General features: G+C 44.1%; 1 protein-coding gene across 3 annotated transcripts; it reads left to right on the forward strand.

The window, feature by feature from the left end:
* The first annotated feature begins 1,649 nt into the window (after positions 1-1,649).
* Positions 1,650-21,451, forward strand: ZSWIM9 (zinc finger SWIM-type containing 9). 3 transcript variants are annotated; one of them, XM_072155477.1, is made up of 10 exons: positions 1,872-2,367; positions 2,465-2,537; positions 6,075-6,170; positions 7,322-8,394; positions 9,798-10,006; positions 10,684-11,845; positions 12,803-13,008; positions 14,301-15,405; positions 18,917-18,985; positions 21,102-21,451. In XM_072155477.1, the coding sequence occupies exons 4-10, from the start codon at positions 7,411-7,413 to the stop codon at positions 21,120-21,122; spliced, it is 3,756 nt and encodes a 1,251-aa protein (XP_072011578.1). In that variant the 5' UTR covers positions 1,872-2,367; positions 2,465-2,537; positions 6,075-6,170; positions 7,322-7,410; the 3' UTR covers positions 21,123-21,451. The 3 variants fall into 3 exon arrangements, with proteins under 3 accessions (XP_072011577.1, XP_072011579.1, XP_072011578.1); XM_072155476.1 differs by lacking the exons at positions 1,872-2,367; positions 2,465-2,537 and adding an exon at positions 1,650-1,769; XM_072155478.1 differs by lacking the exons at positions 1,872-2,367; positions 2,465-2,537 and adding an exon at positions 1,650-1,670.
* The last annotated feature ends 799 nt before the right edge of the window (positions 21,452-22,250 follow it).

A 22,250-nucleotide genomic window follows, 5' to 3' on the forward strand; every position in this document is an offset into this window, starting at 1 on the left:
TGAAGGACACCAGCGAGAATGTCTCATGTTTCGGTGCTTCGAGCCATTCGTTATCTTGACCCCATAGAACAAGCCTGGGCATCATCCCGCACTTTAAATGTATAGGTTTTGGTAGAAAAACATTCATTACAAAAACCAAAACACAGAAAAATAGAGCAAAAGCAACAAAAACTGAAAAAAAAAACCAGACACAAAAATCTAAAAGAAAAGTCCAAGAGCAGGCTGGCAGGAAAGCTGGGCTCCAGGGCAGGCTGGCAGGAAAGCTGGGCTCTAGGACAGGCTGGCATCTATGACTAAAGACAGACTCAAGTCTGCACGGTGGCTGGGTGGGTAGCACTTCTGCCTTGCAGCACTGGAGTCCTGGGTTTTAGTCCCACCAGGTCAACATCTGCATAGGGTTTGTATGTTCTCTCCGTGTTTGCATGGGTTTTCCTCCGGTTTCCTCCCACACTCCAAAACATACTGGTAGGTTGTTTAGATTGTGAGCCCCATGGGGACACATGCTTTGTGCAGTGCTGCGTAATCTGTAGGCACTATATAAATAAAGATGGCATCTTCCTGCCACGTGTATACAACTAATACTTTCATCCTGGACCAATAAGGAATATATTCACTTTTATACTGACAAGTGAGTGCTGGACTGAATTTTGCTTCTAAGTTTCTAGGCAGGCAGGAAAGCTGGGCTCCAGGGTAGGCTGGAAACAAACAGGATGCCGCGTTCTAGGCCTGCAGCTGAAACGGCCCTGATCACAATCACCAGCAAACCCAGTTTTCACAAGCCTGCCACCAGGGGGTCATGACATTATCTTTGACCAACCCGAGATTGTTGAAAAATTTTAGCTCTCCTCCCCATCATTAAATAATGATGCAATTAGGTCGTCTATTTTCATTGAATCATTGTACTTTTGATCCATTTACATGGTCGTATTACTGTACCGTAAGCGAGACATATAAAGTAAAGAGCATGTCCTATTTTCTCCATTCCTATGTATTTCCATTCCGTATGCCCCATATAAGTCTATGGGAACATATAAAATACAAGTTGCATTTATACTGCATATGGTCGTGTACATATACGTGCAGTATCAAGTACCATCCATCATTTGCCAGACCATCTTATTTTATATAATTACGGTCAAATGGAAAACGTCACGTATATACGGATTCATACAGCACGAAAAATACAGGCCTGCAGAAATCACACACGTTCGTGTGAATGCAGCCAAAATCAATAAACTCTGTTCGTATAGCTCAATTCGACCCACAAAACACCTCACACTGCGAAGTTTGTAAAGCTGAGGACGAAAACACGACGGATGGCGCGTAAACATCTTGTTGTCGCGGAGGTGCTCTATCGTGAGCAAAACATATTTTTGGAGAGTCATTTTAGAGCAGTAACTCTATTTCAGCCATAGCTATGAGCATATCTCTAACCCTTGGGCTGGTATAAGTACTAGGGTATAGTTTTTAGAAGCCTCAGTGTGAGGTAACGGCTGTGGATGGCTAAGTGCGCGCCACACAACATGGCGGCGGCCGCGCTCTCCTCACAAGTCTGTAACCGCGATTTATGAAACCTGGTGAAAAGCAAACTCCGTGCTGACGTGCCGCTCAGGCCGCCGCTGATTGGCTGCAGCTCTCTTCCGGCTGGAGGGCCCTCCTCCTTTGTATCGGTTGGTATAGGAAAGAGTTTTTTTCCCCCTTTTTACGTCATTTACCGGAAGCCGCTCATGAATATAGGGAAGTTACAAGTGCACCGGGAAGCGCCTGCAGTAAGTGACCTCGTGTCTTTCGTTACACTATTTAAAAAAAACGCTCACAAACGGCGGGCGTTGGCAGCGTTGAGCGCGTCGGCGGCCGCTCTTTAGTGCGCGCGCGGGGGGCGCCTAATCGCCAACGCCGCTGCCGCGTGCAGGAGGCCACCGAGCTCCGAGGCGTTATAATAATCGGGCTCCACACCCGACCGTGATCCCCAGAGTGATCGGCGCCGATCTGTGACTTGCACGTTGGGTTTTGAAACCCTGACAGCGTTGTACAAAACGGAAAGTGCTGGAGAGTTCCAAAAGCGCCAATCAGGAGGCAGATTTTAAGTTTAAAAGGGGGGGGAGCAACTGATAGTTGAGTGGTTTGTATGGAAACTGCCCCACTTTGCTTTGTAAATAGTCTCCAAGTTCCACCTGTTATGATGATTGCTTTTAAAGGGACCAGTCATCGGTATATAGAAACGCAGCTGGGGCTTAGAGTCAAATTAAAAATTTGGCTTGTAACCTGCTACAAGTGGCCTCAAGTTTGTGGAAGTAGTCCCCTGTAGAGTCAGTCACAGGGTTACGTTTGTTTTTAAGATGAATTTGTATGTTGCACGTATTATCTGTTAGTCAAAACTGGTATTTTTTTGTACGGACAAACTACAGACAGATTTATTTTTTTGTCCTTCTGTCAATGGGATTTTTAAATTTTTTTTTTATAGCCGTGGGAACAAGGATTAACTATAAAGCTTCATTGCAGACACTTAACTCCTGGGGGCAAAGGTCAATAAAAAGGTCAGTGGGGGGAAGGAAGTCTGAAAGTTTTGGGTGTTCTTAAATCCGGGAACTGCCTGTAGTAATGTTGTACTATTTATTTATTTTTAATTGTAGAAATTGACAAAATATTTTTTCTTTCTTTATTTGATATGCCTAGATCCCTGGTTCATCCAGGAATCACGGGCATCTTATTCATGGTGGTTCCGATTAAAAAGTTTGTTCGGAATCAAATACTTTTATTACAATTGGACCCAGATGGTGTAAAAAAAAAGAAATAATTAATAGCTTACACTTTTCTTTACTCTGGTGTAGTGTCGCACCTCCTGCTGGTATGTGAGTTGAGATGACCCCCACGGTTGCGTTTGGGGTTTGGTTGGGTGACCCGGATGTCCACCTTGTCATGGACGGTAATAGATGGCCATAGCCACGGCTAGTAACGTCCTGGATTGACTGTTCGTCCGCCAATCTGGGATAATGTTCGAGTCGTGGGGGCGGAACCTGAATGCAAATATCTGCTCCACGCGTCTCTATATTTGGACATTCAACTGTGACATTGGGTTTTCAATCTACAGAGTGCGGTCTGTTTTAGGCCTCTCGTTACTGACTAAGGCAGTTGACAAGAGAACCACCACTTTAATGTGAAAAACTGACCAGTGGTCAGAAAATAGATCAATGACATCTACATTCACATCCGTGTCACGGCTACAGTGGGAGCTTTCATAAAATTTGAGACAAAATGGGGCAGAACGCTGCACGCATAGAATCTTGGTCATGCAGATGCTTGCTATGTAGTGTCGGTACATGCAGGTTGTGGTATTTTTAATAAAAACATACTATAAGGCCATGTGTTCACCGGGACACAATGTAGCGCACATCCGTCTGAGAGGAGAGCGCTCCTGTCTCCGTAGTTGAGCATGCTGTGAAGAACTCAAAACATACACACATATCACGGGCCTGTCATATGGTCGTGTGCAGGGAGCCTGAGGAAGCTCTCGTCTTGTTTCCTTCATATAATTAACGTCAATGGAAGCTTTCCGTTTTGTGTCCGTTTTTGATGTTTTGCGATTGTAGATTAATAGATACAAGTTTACAAGTTTAGGAATGACTTTTCTTTTAATACATTGCAGTAGGAAGGGTTTATAAGCCAGGGTGGAGATACTTATCATTGGTCACAAAAGCCTGAAAAGAAAATGACCAACGTGGGGCCGTCGTCCAGTGGTTAGGCAGAGATTCTATCTATCAGAGAACTTGTCCTTGCACAGTGTTCCCAGACCTCACATGGCCTCTAAAAGTGGCCGAAAAATTTATTTAATAAGCAACAATTTGTGGAATCGCAACAATTTGCAGTAAAAAGAGTTGAAGTTTTGGATTTTCATCAAGAACCAAAGCACAACCATTATGTCTGAAAGTACACAAGGCCTGCACATAAGCTCCTGAAAAGAAAAGATGGCGCTTGCTGTAAATGTCACTCCCACATTTTAGTAGGGCCAAAACAAATGCTTGCTAGATGAGGCTGTTAAGAGTAGTGACATAACTTCCCAAGAAGCTTGAGAATTTATGATGCACATTCGACTGATGTTACACCTTGTGGTCCGAGTGACGCTGTCTTAGTATAAGGTCCTTTCTCACACATGTATATGGCAGCCATATACGAACAGCAGTTAGTACACCTCCGCCATAGAAGTTCACGGCACAGTATGGTGAGCCAACACGCTCTATCTTTTGGCGAACATATGGCACGGCTGAACATCTTACTATGGATCATCTCTCCAGCCGTACGCTAAACCCGAGCCAGGTGTATCATACATGTGTATTAAAACAGCCTAAATGAACAATCACGAAAGAACTAGGTGTCGCAGTGGACACCCAGTTTCACAGACCTTCTACAAATAAAGCCTTTTTAAAAAAAAAAAAAAAGTCTGTATTTTAGGCCAGGACCACACTGCGACCTGATTTGGTGACTCTCATTAGATGTTAATGTTACACAGGATCAGTGCTCAAGTATCACATTCTGAAGTGCTATTATCTTGTGTGTTGCAGCTGTCGGTAGTACAACAATTACTCAGGATTTATTTGGAGGGGGGGGGGTGATCACCTGTCATTCAGGTCAGTTGTGCTCACCATACCAAGCCCGGTCACCATAGACACATGGGTCAACGATGGATGGATGATAAATGGGGGGTTTATCTTGCACAACTTCTTTAATATTGGTCACTAGTGTGACAAAGGGCTGCCATGGAAATTTCATTAAACCTGTTAAAAAAAAAAAAAAAAAAAGGTGTCTTGGGGTTAGTAACTGGATCTGTGCCGTAAAGCAAATGTTATTTTGTAAGATATTGACATGTCTGTAATAAATAGCTTCTAAATATAAAAAGTTTGATGTGCTGCTAGAAATGATAGAATTTGCTAAAATTAGTTTCTGGCCTGTTTTCCTTGAAATTTCTAGTTGGCTTCCTGATTTGGGTTTGCTGTTTAATGCCAAGATGTCAGTAGTGAATGTCGAAGTGACCATAACATTTATTAATATGAGTGAAGGAATATCGGGCAGCAGCGTGTTTAAGAGCGCAGTGCATTGTACCGCTGTGCTCAGCAATTTCCGTCAGCTCCATTGAGAAGTATGGAGTAGAAAGGTCATGCGCGGCCGTCTGCTCCATTACTCTCCCCGAGCGATGAGGGGTCTGACTGCGGTACCTGGAAGCCCATTAGACCACTTGTTTTTTTGATCTGTGGGGGTCTCATCACTGAGACACCCAGTGTTCAGAAAGTTGAGCCCAATCCTGTGGTTAGGACCTAACTTGAATTCGTGGGAAAACCCCTTTGAGTTTTTTATCTATGGAATGGCAGCTCATACATTGAGCGATTTTCTTTGTGTTGAATCCCAAAGGCTTCAAAATTCTAATCTTTTGGGAAATTCATAACTAATTTGATTCCTTCCAGACTGAATCTCTCATCTAATAACTGCTACTAATGTCTATTATTTTATAGAATTCCTTTAGAAGAGCGAAGCCAATGTTTAAGTTTGGGTTCAGCTTCCAATCCGGCAGTATGCAGCCGAACCCGAACTTGAACTTTGGACTGCTCATCTCTACTCGTAGCCATTCCCTGCTGCTTTTGAAGCTCAATTCATAGTATGGCAACGTCTTGAGGGTCAGTAAAGAGTGATATTTTTCTCGGGTGGCGATTGCTCTTCAACCATGTCCACACTTTGCACCGTTTGAAAATTGGGCAAGCTTTAATTATTTACCGTACATTGAATAGAACATAAAAATGTTTCCAGGTCTCTGTTGACAGATAACTATACAATTAGATTTGTGGTGTTCAGGGATCTGTAGTTCCAGGGAATCAATCAGGCAATCCTTCGGTCAACCAAGGCAGCAAAGTAAAGGAATTTACGTTGCGTTGATCTCCTACATAAACGTATAGATCATAAGGATAGAACCGAGAAGGCGAAGTTGTCATAGTATGACTATATAAGTTTTTGTGTTAAAATAAAATTCTATTACTACTGTACAATTTTTTCCTCGCAAACCTCTTACCCACCTTTTTCTTTTTCAGACTTTGGCTTCGTCCGCTAATGGAATACTTCCTACTGGGTGAAGATGTGACTGTTGTCAAGTGACCTTTCTGGACATTTTAAAGTTTTTATCCTGGGTTCGTAGACTTTAAATATTTGTTTATTTTTTTAAGAGCATTACATGTAGAGGTATCGAAGGCATCATAAATGCAGCAATTATAGGGGTTGTCTGACCATGGTTTGTACTAGTGTTGAGCTCAGATCTAGAGAGATGAATGGAACTTAGTTGCAGTACCACAAACTACTCATGGTCAGGTGTGAAGATGCTTTTGGAAGAAAGCAGCCATGTTTTTCAACCTCCAGACAGTACATTTAAAGGAGTTTTTCAGGAAAAAGCGTACTTGCCCTGTTCTGGTTCCTGTATTATGTTGATGCTTCCAGACTTCATCAGCTGTGCCTGGATGCAAGTGCTGGAGGATTGTAAACCAAGCACACTGACATACCGGTGTGTGCCCCCTCTGGCAGGATCTGCTCTTCTTTTAGCTTCTGTTTAGCTCCTGTTTTTTCAAAAAAGGCTTTTTCAAATAATGCAAATAAGCCCGAGGGGCTACAGGTTCCAGAGCCCCTCATATTTTAAAGCCTAGTTTCTTAAAAATAAGGGCATAAAAAGATAAACGAAAAGTGGATCCTACCAGAGGGGGCACACACCAGTATGTCAGTGTGCATGGTTTACAATCCTTCATCCTGGTGGTAGATGTCCTTTTAAAGGGGACCCATGCTCTCCTCAGACAAAGTGACCTCCCATGGTCTAAGGAGACCAGGTATTTGCAGAAGTAGATCCTGTGACCTCTGGGAGGTCAGTTGGGGGGGGGGGGGGGTTCACGTGACCTGCAGCTATCAACAAATTTAAGTTTAGTACAAGTGGCAACCCCTTTTTAAAAGGGATTGTCCGGTCTTAGCAAATTAGGCTCTATCCACAGGGTAGCACCTAACTTGCTGATTGGTGTTGATAGGACCCCCATGGATCACGTGAATGTTGGTTCATTGAACTCCTGTTGAACCTGAGAAGATCGGAGCAGCTAGCTCTGCTTTGTTACTCTCCATGGAGCAGGTAGATATAGATGAGCGTGGCCCTTGGCTATCTCCGTCAGGGCTGTAGAAATGAACTGATCAGCCAGCGCATGCGCGCCAGTTGCTATGAACTGGGAACCCCTTTATCAAATCAAGGTCTATTCATTTCAGCATTATTATTTGTCTTAATTCCGTTTTTTTTTTTTCTTCCTATTAGGTTGCCTTTTTATTTATATTGTGGGGATTTACAAATTTGTTTTTTTAAAAAAAAAGTCCTATTACCTACAATAGGCTGAATAACCAAATATGGCTCTACAAGAGGCGAGGAAAGTCCGAGCACTTAGTCTTGCGGGAATCGCTCAAGTCTCCAACGACATCTCTAGGAAATTCCTGGACCGCAGCGATTTGTCCAGGCTCTTAAGAATCGCTTCGAATTTTCTTAAGGATCACACTCAAGTGCTGTCTGAACTGGACAGTTTCTTCGTTCACGACCCAAATGCCAAAATGAAACTTGTGTTTGTAGAAGATAGTGTCTTAGTCAAAAACATTTTTATCATGTCCTCATCTATGCAAGAGCTGGCACAAAAATCCCCCGAGAATCTTTACATTGACTTCTTGAGTAACATCGGCCCCGGGCTGAACCTTTACAGCGTTTCTTGTGAAGATGAATCCGGGTGGAAAATGTGCGCGTGCTGCATATCCAAGACGAATAACCAAGACACATTAAGGTTCCTTATAGTTTCCGTCTTACAAAGTATTCCGAAAATGAAAGCGCAGATCAAATCCATTATAATTCACCCAGAAATTTCGGATTCCCTAGACCTGGGGATGCTCTTGCCGAACACCACGGTCCGACACTGTATGTTGTTAATCGTGAAAGTTTTGGAACAGAAAGTTGCTCATCTACAATCAGAGACTCAGACCCGTATAAAGTCCACCTTACAAGCCATGTTTAATGCCCGCTCACTGAAAGTCTACAATCGCCAGCTCAATGACCTGAAAGCTTCGTGCCCTGCAGAGGTTTACCAATATTACATCGACACCTGGCACCCGAGTAGAAAAGTTTGGTGCACGAAAGACACCAAAAGGATAAGAGCCGAAAAATCGATACTTTCTTACGTTGCGTCTCTTCATTACACGTTGTCGGCGAATATGGGCATTTTACCTTCCCTCTATCAGTGTTTAAAAGTCATCCTCCGTCAAACCCACGAGCTGAAAAGTGTTCCGGACGCTTTACTAGAGCCGGAGCCGCAACCTGTGGTCGAACCGCCCCCAGATCCAGAAGAACAGGTAAGAGAGGACTATCGTGTTTATTAGATGGAATTTTATCATATGCTTGTTTTGCTGTGAATTGTGTTGATTGGACTTGGTAGTGGATGGAATCGTTTGTAATGATGATAAGTAGTATGTTATTAACCCTTTCCACATCCAATATGCTGCCTGCAGATAGGACACTGTGCACAATCTGCTCAGCTCCTCCTGCTCTATAACATGCTTCCTGCAAATAGGATACTATGTACAATCTGCTCAGCCCCTCCTGCTCTGTAACATGCTCCCTGCAGATAGGACACTATGTACAATCCGCTCAGCTCCTCCTGCTCTATAACATGCTCCCTGCAGATAGGACACTGTGTACAATCTGCTCAACTCCTCCTGCTCTATAAAATGCTGCCTGCAGATAGGACACTATGTACAATCTGCTCAGCTCCTCCTGCTCTATAACACGCTGCCTGCAGATAGGACACTATGTACAATCCGCTCAGCTCCTCCTGCTCTATAACATGCTCCCTGCAGATAGGACACTATGTACAATCTGCTCAGCTCCTCTTGCTCTATAACACGCTGCCTGCAGATAGGACACTATGTACAATCTGCTCAGCATCTCCTGCTATAAAATATGCTGCCTGCAGATAGGACACTATTTACTATCTGCTCTGCTCCTCCTGCTCTACAACACGCTCCCTGCAGATAGGACACTATGTACAACCTGCTCAGCCCCTCCTGCTCTATAACACGCTCCCTGCAGATAGGATACTATGTACAATCCGCTCAGCTCCTCCTGCTCTGTAACATGCTGCCTGTAGATAGGACACTATGTACCAGCTGCTCAGCTCCTCCTGCTCTATAACATGCTGCCTGTAGATAGGACACTATGTACAATCCGCTCAGCTCCTCCTGCTCTATAACATGCTGCCTGCAGATAGGACACTATGTACAAGCTGCTCAGCTCCTCCTGCTCTATAACATGCTGCCTGTAGATAGGACACTATGTACAACCTGCTCATCTCCTCGAGCTCTATAACATGCTGCTTGCAGATAGGACACTATTTACAAACCTGCTGTTCTTGCAGACACATGGTCATGTACAGGACAATACTTCTACTGTAACACAATCACCTGTCCCTGCGTTGTAACCCCTCAGATGCCCTGCTTATTGGTGTTCGAAAGGAGGAGAGAGTTCCCTATGTCAGCCCCTTGACTCCCTGATGTACAGGCTACTTGTAGGTTACTATTGTAGTTGGTGTGTGCGCCCATTAGGACCTGCCACAAGTATAATACAAGTGATCAGACTATAAGCTCTCCTTCAGCCGCGCTCTCGTGCTATAAGTGTATTATATCATAGAAAGCTATTACCATTGGCAGCAGTGCAAATCCACTAACTCCAATAACAATCTCTTCTTTCCTCCCACCAGGCATCTCAGGATAAAAAGAACGAACTGGAGCAGATGGAGTTTTATAGTTGGGACGATTTTCAGTCCTTTCTGAATATTTGGTGCGAAGAGCAGAAAATTATATTTGTTATCCGTAACTCGGTGCCGCTGAGTAACGAAGATATGAGCAATGACCTGATGCAGTCCCTGAAGTACAGCATGGTGAACCTGGGTTGTAGCAGTTACACCAGGTAAGTCTCACTCATATGTGTAGAAGATAAGTGCCAGAAGATGTAGCCAGCCCATGCCCCCAGTATGTAGCCAGCCCATGCCCCCAGTATGTAGCCAGCCCATGCCCCCAGTATGTAGCCAGCCCATGCCCCCAGTATGTAGCCAGCCCACGCCCCCAGTATGTAGCCAGCCCACGCCCCCCAGTATGTAGCCAGCCCACGCCCCCCAGTATGTAGCCAGCCCACGCCCCCCAGTATGTAGCCAGCCCACGCCCCCCAGTATGTAGCCAGCCCACGCCCCCCAGTATGTAGCCAGCCCACGCCCCCCAGTATGTAGCCAGCCCACGCCCCCCAGTATGTAGCCAGCCCACGCCCCCCAGTATGTAGCCAGCCCACGCCCCCCAGTATGTAGCCAGCCCACGCCCCCCAGTATGTAGCCAGCCCGTGCCCCCCAGTATGTAGCCAGCCCGTGCCCTCCAGTGTGTAGCCAGCCTGTGCCCTCCAGTGTGTAGCCAGCCCGTGCCCCCCAGTATGTAGACCTGCGTCGGAAAGGTGAGTTTTTCATTATTTGGAATCGTCCCTTATGTTCCAGCTATAGAAAACTATGTTACAACTACAAATGTCCTACACATAGTTGTTTTTTTTATGTTCTCCAAGTGATGTTTTGTAAAAGATTTTGAAATAACCTGTTTTCACAGGAAGCGATGTCCCGCCACCATCCAGCTGCGCCTGGGCCCAGAAATGGACAAACTCATCATCACAAAAGCCGACCTCAACCACAGCCACGACTCTGAAATCGACCTCCCGTCTCGTTTTACGAGAAAACCTGCATCCTTCGTGGAAGTCCCCGAGAAAAAACCTTCCGACTCCACGGATAAGTTCATGGATAGAGCGGATTTGACAAAACTTCTTCAGTTACACTTCCCGTTTGGCAAGGAGTCCCAGTTTCTGGATGAACTCGAGTCCCTTTTTAACACGGACCCTGGTGTGAGAGTAAAACTGTTGTATTTAGACGATAAGTTTACAGTGAAGAATATCTTTTTCATGACTACTGGCATGCAGAATCTGGCGCAGCAGTTCCCGGAGCACCTCTACATCGCTTTCCTTCCCGGTCTCAATCAGGAGTTTGATTTGTATTCCGTGTTTTGCCAAGATGAACATTCGAAGTGGAAAGTCTGTGCCTATTGTCTGGCTAGAAAGCATTCACCCGAAACGTTTAGGTTTCTCTTACTCTCCCTTCTTCAGGTGCACTCAAATCTGAGCAAACAAGTCAAGTTTTTAACCCTTAACCCAGACATCCCGAATCATGTAGACGCTAAGACGCTCCTTCCGAACGCCACCGTTAAGCTTTGCCTGCCGTTTGTCTTCGACTTCATGCATCACAAAATGACTTTCTTGAGTCAGATGGAACAGTCTCAAATCAAAAAACTGCTGGTCAGTATTTCTCAGGCCTCATCCATGGACATCTATAAGCAGCACCTGGGGGAATTGAAGGGCGCCTGTCCCGATGAGGTCTTTCAGTACTATTTCGACATTTGGCATCCATCATGGAACTTGTGGTCGGGGAAGGGCAGTCGGACAAACGATTTGGAAAACTCGATCTATAATTGCGTGAAACGAAAGCACGAGGATATAAAAGCGCAGCTGGGGTCTTTGCCCACTTTGAGCCAGTGTATACACGCTTTATTGGCGGAAGATGAAGGACAAGTGCAGGAACAGACTGAGTCCAAAAATGCTTCCCTCGCTGAGGAGAGCATGCAGGTGGGGGACGTGGAGGCACCGCCTGTGGAGAACAAGGAGGAGAGCGCCGCTGCTGCTCCTGCCGCCGAGGTGAAACCCGCAGAATGTGAATATGTTCAGGTATTTACTGTTTCGGCTTCTTGGTTACATGATGGCTGGATAGATCATTTTCTTCGTGGGATCATCACTAGAGATGAGAGGACACGATGTTCGGGTTCGTCAGCGTGATCTGGACCGAACAGCCAATCCAGCAAATTGACGTCACTAGCAATTAGCCGTGGCTATGGTTGGCCAGGGGTTCCCCTTCGACAATCATAGCCAAGGCTTGTTGCTAGGACTTTCAGTTTGCCGGATTGGCTGTTCGGCCGCCAATACAGCAATTTGTCCAGTTGTGCGGCCGACCCCAAATGCATCTGCTTATCTCTAATTATCACTTTTCTCCTATAATTTGGATTGGTCAATATCAGATACTATGGGTCTAACTCTTTATTATGTATCGGGAACAGCCACTATAATATAAGAAGTTATGTAGAGGTTGCAACGACCAAAAATATGCCGATTGTTTGGATCCTAAGTGTAGCTTATAGGCATAAGGCTCAGGCCGAGACCCATGCGTAGCACACGTCCTGCAGAGGTAGAGGGATTTGCACTGCTCACCCCTTCCCTCTCTATAGGGACGCCTGGTGCCTGGCCGTACGTACGGGGAGAGCTGGAGCATGCTATGGGGTCCTATATCTGGCCTCAAATTGTGCGGCATGAAATGTTCTTACAACACTCGTATCAAAGGGGACTAAAAGTATTGCCAAAAATTTCTTGAAGGTGTTGTCCACTTTCAGCAAATAATTGATATTGTTTGTGTAAAAGTTATAAAATTTATCAATATACTTTGCCTATCAATTTATGATGGTTTTCTAGATCTCTGCTTCCTGTGTATAAAAAACTGTCCATGGTGATGTGATGTCACACAGGTGCACGGCTCTTGGCATCGGGGAGGGGGGGGGGGTATCCTGATGGATTTTTTTTTCTAAGTGCCATTAAGTTGTCGTAATCATTTAAAAAATGATGTTTCTCCTTCAGGATTGTGAAGATGCGAGTACCGTGCAGATAGTCGGCAAAGAGTTTCACAGCTGGGATGAGTTCAGTGAGTTTCTGCAAGGATTTACCAAAGAGAAATATAATCTGCGCTTTACATCTCTCGGCGAGGAGGATCAGGCTGAGGAGCCCTCTGCAGCCAATGTGAACGAGTCCTTGAAGTACAGCTGGGCACATCTCTCTTGTAGCTGGTATGTCTTCTCTACTCATATATGAATATTTGGATTATGTTAAGTGATTATAAGGGTGTTCCCATTTTGCTGGGATATGACTTTAGGATCAGAGGGAACCCTGAATTTTGGCACCAATCGCGGGTGTTAACCTGTCCATCGCTACTGGCAAAGTTGCCGGCGGCTGTGATATCATCGAGGGGCGGCCATCGGTTGCCATGACAGCCTCGGGTCTTCACAAGATCCGAGGCTGTCTCGTTTTAACCTACTCATTACAATGTGCGATTCATTTTAATTAGGAGGAAAATGCTGCCATGCTACCCAAAAAAAGTTTAAAAAAAACATAAAAATTCAAATCGCCCCCCTTTCCCTAGATCTGATATAAAAATAAACAGTAAAAATCATAAACACATTAGTAATCTCTGAGTTCGAAAATTCCCGATCTGTCAAAATGTAATAATGGGTTTTCACTGCGTTTTAACCCTGTAACGGAAAATAGTGCACTTTTTTTGCCATTTTGAAAAATATAAAAAAAATCTATAAAAAGGTTGCACAGTCCTAAAAATGGTAGCAATGTAAATGTCACCAAAAGTCGCAAAAAATGACACCACCCACAGCTCTGTACACCGAAGTATGAAAAAGTTATGAGAGCCTAAAGATGACAAAATAAAAAAAATAATATGTACAGAAGGTTTTAAGTTTTATAATGTTTTAATACATTTACAAAAATTATTTGGTATCCCTGTAATCGTATTGACCCAAAGAATAAAGTAGACATGTCTTTTGGAGGCGGACAGTGAAATCCGTAAACTCCAAGCCAAATGCGTTTTTTCACTGCATTTGGAATTCTTTCCCCGCTTCCCAGTACACGGCATGGAATATTAAATATCATCATTTTGAAGTGTAATTTGTTACGCAGAACATAAGGCATCACACAGCTCTGTACATGGAAAAATAAAAAAGTTTTAGATTTTTTGAAGGTGTTAAGGGGTTAGCACACATTGAGATGGAGGGATGGGCGCTGCTCTCCCCTCTGCATAGGGACACCTGGTGCGCGTCCATCCTTATGGGAAAAGATGAGGCTGCTCAATCTTTTTCCCAGGGACGGTACAATGCCACGTGTGTGTGGGCGTGGCCGGGCACCATATGGGAACATATTCCCGGATGTAAATTGTGCGCCCGGATATACACATATATTTGTGTGCAAGGGGCCTTACTCACAGTTCAACTCTACAGAGCCGAACCAGTTAGGTGAGAAAAAAAATTTTGTGGTGTCCATGTTAGAATTAAGTGTCATTTCGATCTCTTTGTAGGAAAGGCTGCTTCGCGTTCATCGAGCTGACGTTAGGCCCGGAAAAAGACAAGCTTGTCGTCACTCATAACAATCCCCAGCATAATCACGTAGACGAAGAGGCGGTGGAGGCTCCGCCGGAGAAGAGATTTAAGCCATCCGCGGCGGTGGGTCTACCAGCACAGGTCGCTAACAACATATCCAAGAAGTTTCTGGAACCGAGCGACTTAAAACAACTCCTCCGCTTCCGCTCCGGAGCCTTCGAGGACCGGACACAGGTGCTGGCCGAGCTGCAGTCCCTCTTCTTTTCCGACCCCGAAGCAAAAGTGAAACTGGTATTTGTGGAAGACAAGCTGCACGTGAAGAAGATCTTCATCATGACCTCGGCTATGAAGACTCGAGCGGAGAATCATCCACAATATCTGTTTTTCGACGTTTTTTTAGAATTTAGTCACAGTTTTGATTTGTACACCATTTTCTGCAACGTCCGGGGAGAAGGGTGGACACCGTGTGCCTATTGCATTGCCAAAAAAGGAATCGAAGACATATTCAAGTTTCTTTCAGACTTGCTCCTCGAGATTATTCCCACCATCGGTAACCAGGTAAAACTAGTGACCCTCAATCCCGAAATCCAAGAACCGATTAACGTGGAAACGGTTTTCCCCAATGCTAATTTGCGGTACTGTATGCATTTAGTCCTCAATGTCATGTACAGCAGAATCTCTCACCTCAATGGTACCGTGGAAGCCCAAATTAAGAACTTCCTCCACATTCTCTCCCAGACTTGCTCCATTAAGGTCTACGAACGATATTTAAACGACCTGAAAGCCGTCTGTCCCGGAGGAGTTTTCCAGTATTTTATGACGACCTGGCACTCGCGTCGGAAATTGTGGGTTAAAAAAGATAATCGGACTGAAGAGACTGAGAGGAATCTGTCAGAACTCGTATCCGTCAATCATGTCAAGCTGAAGCAGGCGGTGGGCTATATGCCCTCCTTGCACCAATGCCTTTGTTCTATACTCGGCAGCAGAGTGAACGCATCGGGCAATGACCTCCATATCCAGAGAGCGGATATTTCATCTTTTTGTGATTATGAAAAACCCACAGTCCCACTTCTGGATCAGCAGGTAACCTCCTCTGATAGCCGGCGCAGTTTTCACCTTTTTGACATTTGTACCTGAAGCAGACGTTAGAATGATCCTTTATAGCCCTATAAGTCTACGTTTACATCACGTTTTATGGATACGTTCAGCATATACGTCACAAAAGTTTCCACCCCTGAACAGATCTATAGATGTGTACTTAATGTATACGCTCAGCGGAGGCCATAATCGGTATTACATCCATCCCTGGCCTCCGCTGAGCATATGCTTTGGGAGGTCCTAAGTGATGTAACTGCCTGTATATAATGATAGTTACATCACTGGGGGAACAACCTGAATATCCTACGCCTGCTCTCAGGGGGCGGAGCTGATCTGGATTTGCATCGTTTGTGCTCTTGCTTTTCGGGGGAGGAGCCAAACTGTGACAATGTATCCCAGCCTGAACATTCTACTCCCGCTTTAAGGGGGTGCAGCCTAACTAGATGATGTGGGATACGCCCTAAACCTCTGTTGTTAGGGTACATCGGGTATTCTTACAACAGAGGGATACAAAAAGATGTGAATGTAGCCTAACCATGTATTTTTCCCGAAAGGGGACACCTTGTCACATTGTCAAAAATTACACTATGCAATCAATGGATACCGACCCGATTTTTCTTATTTGAAGTGTGAATAAAAATTGATCCATGTGTATAAACGAGTGGGTAAAAACGTGATTTATTTGCACCGCACCTCCTAAATATAACGGCTGAATATCTGCTGAGGCAATAGAAAATGACAAGGGCCAAAAAATCCCTTTTAGGCAGGAGAGACACAAAGGCTGTAGAATCTGCGGCGTGTTAGTTAGGCTTCCGTATCGACCCGTTATTTTCCACCCGTTTTTTTTTTTCATCAGATCCTCATTAACTTTAGGCTAGGAGTATAAAACGGTTCTGAATCGGATATGCTCCACTTTTATAGGATTGGGTCACACTTTTATCGCCCCTTGGGACTGATCCATTACAAAAGTTATTACTTTTAGCGGAGACCTGTGCCGTCAGTTCAAAAAGCAGATGGCACACGGAAGTTTTTCACTGTCGTGTGCTTCTAGCCTTAAAGGAAATCTACACCATCAGGGACACTTACTCATAGATCCTTCCACCATGACTGTGGTAATCTTCTTATAGTTGTTCTAACCCATGGCCTCCTGGATTCTAAAATCAACTTTTAAAATTATGCTAATTAGACTGAAGGGCTCTGGGGGCGTTACCAAAGCTTAACATGCTGTTACAGTGTGCAACAGCAGCATGTCTCACTCTCAACCTGCTCCCTAATCTCAGCAGCTTTAAAGTGTCATTCAGCAAGGAATAACCTTGGGAATGAAAGTTTCTTTAGAAGAACGGAGACCTGAAATCTGCGACTAAGATACTTTGCGCCTCTTTCCAGTGACTCTTCTTGGTTGTCTGTGGTTGCAATGTCAACCAGAGGCAAAAACGTGGCCTCTTGATGGGCCATTAATTGAAGCCTATTGCTTTCTTCTAGAGGCAGGGTCTTATGGGCTCCCTGTCAGTTCTATGCTGACTGGTCTAATATAGAGCAATACAGATGTATTTGAATGTAAAGTCAACTTTTAGTGGGAATATAAAGTAGACAAAAAACACTAAAAGGTCAAGTACATTGACCTACTAGTTTGTGCCCCCTCTGGCAAGATTGGATCTTTTTTAAGCTTCTTATTTACTGGGTTTTTATTATGCAAACGAGCTTTTTAAATTATGCAAATGAGTCCGAGAGGCTCCAGGCGGCTCCATAGTTGTTTATGGAGCCTGGAGCACCTTAGGCTCATTTGCATAACCCGTAAAGCCTTTTTTTCTTAAAAACAAGGGCATAGAAAGCCTAAAGATGAGTGGATCCTACCAGAGGGGGCACACACCAGTATATCAGTGTGCTTGGTGTACAATACTTCATCCTAGTGGTAGATGTACTTTAAAGGGGACCTGTTACCACAGCTAGTGACAGGATTCCATAGAGCCCTAGTAACTGTCTGACACCCTTCTTTTAGCTAAAAATTGTTCCCCTCAGATTCTGTTATATTCAGCTTAATAATTTTACCTGGTGTCCAAGCATGTCTATAGCGAGTAGAGGTGGGGGTGGCCTGCTCGGGCTGAATCCAGCAGTTCCTCCCCATGTTCTCTCTGCATGCAGCAGTAATGTCATGTGACCAGGGTGACATCTTTGCAGGTCCTTTAGCATTCTAACATTAGAAAACTGTACACCAAGCATATATCTCATGAGAACACAGCAGCCTGCATGGAGAGGAGTAGAAGTCCATGCAGTCTGCTGGTATTTTTTAGGTGATTAGATATGTGCATGGGGTACAGTTGGCTAATGTTAAGAGGCTAAAGGACCAGTGATGACCCTGGTCACATGACATTTGTCCACGCCCCTTGACTCGCACTAAAGATGCATAGATAACAGGCAAGTTTATAACTCTGATTTTGTGGGGATCTGGGTGAAACAATTTTTGCCTAAAAGCAGGGTGTCCGATAGTTACTAGGGCTCTATAGGAACCTGCCCCTACCTGTCTTTGTTAAAAATGTGGTGTCAGATCCCCTTTAAAAAGGTATTCTGGTAATCACAAGGACCCTCAGCAAGTTATCCCCAATTCTGTGGATAAGGGAAACTGCCCAAATACTGCTATTCTGTAGTATGGATGTATATGGCAGGATCGATCAGACTCCCTAGGGTTAGAGTCCCCTAGGGGTTCTAGAAAGTAGCAAAAAAAAAAAAAAAAGAAATTAAAATTTCAGTCCTCTTTTCCTTGAACTGATATAAAAAGAAATAAACAATAAAAATCATAAACGTGTTTGGTATCGATGCGTCCCAGAATTCCAGATCTATCACTATATAAAAACGTCTATTACCGTCGGTGAACCCTGTAATGGAAAATAGCGCCCAAATGCCCGAAACGCCTTTTTTTCGTCATTTCGCAATGGATAAAAAATTTAAATAAAAAGTGATAAAGAAGGTTATACAGTCCCACAAAAGGTATCAATGTAAATGTCTTCACGTCCTATAAAAAGTGACCCCTCCATACACCGTAGTATGGAATAGTTTATTATAGGCAGATTTTTTTTTTTTTTTTGGGGGGGTACAAAATTTTAATTTTTCTTTTTTTAATTGTTGTTATTTTTATTTTTTAAAACCTTTTCAAATTTGGCATTCCTTTTATCCCCCTGAGCCATAGAATAAGGGGATGTCTCATTTGGAGCGCACAGTAAAAACAGAACCCACAAGAAAATAGCGCAAAAGCGTTTATTCAGCACCTTCACCCCATTTTGGAATTTTTTTCTATGTTTTGGGCAGTTTTTAGCCACGGGAGAATTATCCCGTATCCGCTGCTCATTCCCTGACACTAAATTCTGGGGTTGACACTTCCATTAGTAAGTCCGATTAGACGGAGATAATAATAGGTGGGGCAGAGCCCTCTATACCAGGTGAGTCGTTGAAAATTATAAATGCGTCTTATTTATTCATATTTTTTTTTTTTCCTTCAAAGGTTCCGGAGTGTCCCAAACCGAGTGAAGAAGGTCTCCAGAACATGACGTCAGAGAATAGTACACAAGAGGTATCACTGATGAGCAAATGTTCTTGTAATTACTTATCTCAGTGCGGCTCCATAATCCTGCGGCTGTCTGGATCTGCTGCGCATGCGCCGTTTTGTGTCTCGGGAGAGGACCAGGTAGTCAGGGACAGGCAGACGTGTATTTGGTAACCCGTCACGCTCGTGGACATCGGTAGTTACGTAGTGATGTGAGGTACAATGGAAGAAGCAGGGAAAGAATAGTGACCCGGAGACCGCAGAGTAAGTTTATTCATATACCTACCTACCATCAGGAATACACTAAGGTATTCCTGATTGTAGATACCTCTGTCTACTGAGCCCTACACTGCCTTCACCTAAACTTTTAGCCGTAACTAACTAAAAACTTTACCCATCCTTTATACTAATGAAGTTCAGAGGCTACTAGAGCGTGGAGTAGCCTGGCTGACCACCGCGGGCTAAGGCCACACCATGCCTCTGTAGCCTCTGATGTCTTAGATTTGTGCACTGCCTCTTTTCGGCTATTCAGCCGTGCCCATACATGTGCAGTAACTTCTTCCTATTTTAGGCACCGAACAGAGTTACTGTGCATGCGTAGCCACGACTAAATAGCCAAAAAGTGCAGTGGGACTGTGCACGGAGGTAAGACTACGGGGGCATGGTGTAGCCTTGGCCCCTGACGCTCAACCGGGCTACTCCACCCTCCTGTAACCTCTGAAGCTCATTAGCATAAACAATAACGTTTTTTGAGTTAGTTATGGTTAAAAGTTTAGTTAAAGGCAGTGTAGGGATTAGTAGGGTGAAACGTATCTACCATCAGGAATACCTCAGTTAGTGTGGGTTTTCTTTAAAGAGGACCTGTCACCCATTAAAAAGGCACTAGGAGCTGGTTACTATAGTAAGCAGCTTCTTACGCTATCTCTGATGCAGCAGTGTTACACTGCTAGCGTTACCGAAAACCTCCGATAACACTTTTGCAGTCCAATAACACGTTTAAAGCGCTCCGGTGTATTCATGGGGGAGGGACTAGGAGGCGGTGACTTCCGCATCAAGTCTGGCAGTCACCACCGGCCTATGGAGTGGGAAAAGCAGCGACTCAGACCGCCCCCTCATGAGCGTGGTCCTGACCTTTAGGCTATGCATCTACGTAGAGTTGGTTTACTAACAGGATCAGGCTACTTTACATTTTTTGGGGGCTTTTGTTTCTTTATCAAATACAGTCATATACTAAGCAGAGACCCCAGAAGTTAGCAGATTTGGGCAACATAATTCCTCCTGATCACCCCCTTACAGAATGGACACTTTCTTATATTAAAAGAAATCTACCATCAAAATCCATCATAATAAACCTTTGACACTTACTTATTAGATCCATGGGCTGTGACTGTGGTAATCTTCTTATATTTGTTATCCATGGCCTCCTTTCCTCTAAAGTCAACTTTAATAATTATGCTAATGAGCCAGAAGGGTTGTGGATGTGTTACCAGAACTTCTCTATGCTGTAGCTACTCAGGCTGATAACACTGTAAAGGAGCATGCGCCCACACACACTTGTTTGTGAGATTACAGCAGGGAGTGGGGGGAAATGCTCCACAGTGTTTTAACCCTTATAAGCTACAGCAGAGAGCTCTGTCCCTGCTTTATCATGAGAGTTCTTGATAGTAGATTTCCTTCGAGCTGCCGATTTTCCCGTAGAAGTGATGGTGCTTCATCCTGCACAAGGTAACTTGTTGGATGGCACATCATAGAAGTCCATTTATGTCTGGGAGGACTATAGGTGCCTTGTACTATCAGTTGCCAGTGTTGACACATTTATACCTCATCCTGTGCTCCCTTTGACCTTATGATTTTTATTTGTGACCTATGTAAAATAATAAACTGGTCATGCTTCGCTTCTCATTGCATAGTCACATCTTCACTTCTCGTTGCATAGTCACAACTTCACTTCTTGTTGCATAGTCACATCTTCACTTCTTGTTGCATAGTCACAACTGCACTTCTCGTTGCATAGTCACAACTGCACTTCTCGTTGCATAGTCACAACTGCACTTCTAGTTGCATAGTCACATCTTCACTTCTCGTTGCATAGTCACATCTTCACTTCTCGTTGCATAGTCACATCTTTACTTTCTCCCCGCAGAAGTCGGAGGACCTCCTGTGATGAATCCATAAGTCCAGCTTGGATATAGCTTGTGATCTATGAAGACTTCACACCATTGGATCTACTCAGACTTTTGGTTGTACTGTAAACTTTATATAAATTTTTTTTTTTCTCGAGTCAATATTTTGGATCTGCATGTAAATATAGATGAATCTTTCCAATATTTGCTGTTGGAGTCCTTTTGTTCTATTTTTCTTACGGTCAGAAATTTTTATGTTCTACATTTGCTTTTTTTGGTGTTTTTCGGCGCCTTTAAAATCTATTTAACCCTATTTATACAGGGACCTTGTCCTGTTTTCTAGTATAACGTGTCTTCACCAATAATAAAAGCGTTTGAGAATAACATCAACGCAGGAATCTACTTTTATCGTCAGTTCACATGTTCAGGAGGTAGAAACGCATAATGTGAATGTTACTTGATTGCCTATTGTTTGACACAAGGGAACAGAAACAAAAAGTTTGCTATCACTTATTGCATCGAGTTGTTTCCAAACCATATAACACAAAACATGGCTGCTTTCTTCCAAAAACAGCGCCACCATGGCTTGTGCCAGTATTGCAACTCCATTCATCTCTATAGAGCTGAGCTGCAATACCGCATAGTTAGGTGTGGCACTGTTTTTGCAGCCATGTTTTTCAACCTGCGAACATCCCCATTTATAAACAGGTAGAAGAAGAAGCCCTTCTTTTAAATTCCCCTTCCTACTGCACTAAACACTGCATAGGTTTTATAGATTACTTACAGCAAGGGTTCACCCTTAGAGCATCAGGGGGTTGCCCATGTGCCTTTACTGCCTTGTGAACAATCTCTGAATGTTGATCAAGTGATTAGCGGTCCTGCTACTTGCTTTGTGCAGACTCTCTGTGATTCTTTGTTTGCATGTTTGAGCTCTGCTGAATAGAAGGAGCTGTAGCAGGAGAGTTAGGACTCATCCTGCTCCTTCCCTCTTCCGGTCTCTGTCAATGAGCATGCTCTATCTTTCCCCGTGTGTGCGGCCGTGTTCACACTGTTTTCAATGGAAGGGTCATCTCCTCCTCACCAGCGCACAGCGGTAAGCCGGCCGGGCTGCGGCTGGGCGGGCATATGGCTGTATGAATGTACCCTAACACTAATCTTGGTGTAGCCCT

The sequence above is a fragment of the Engystomops pustulosus genome, chromosome 6 (assembly GCF_040894005.1).
Source record: "Engystomops pustulosus chromosome 6, aEngPut4.maternal, whole genome shotgun sequence".
Taxonomy (NCBI): Eukaryota; Metazoa; Chordata; class Amphibia; order Anura; family Leptodactylidae; genus Engystomops; species Engystomops pustulosus.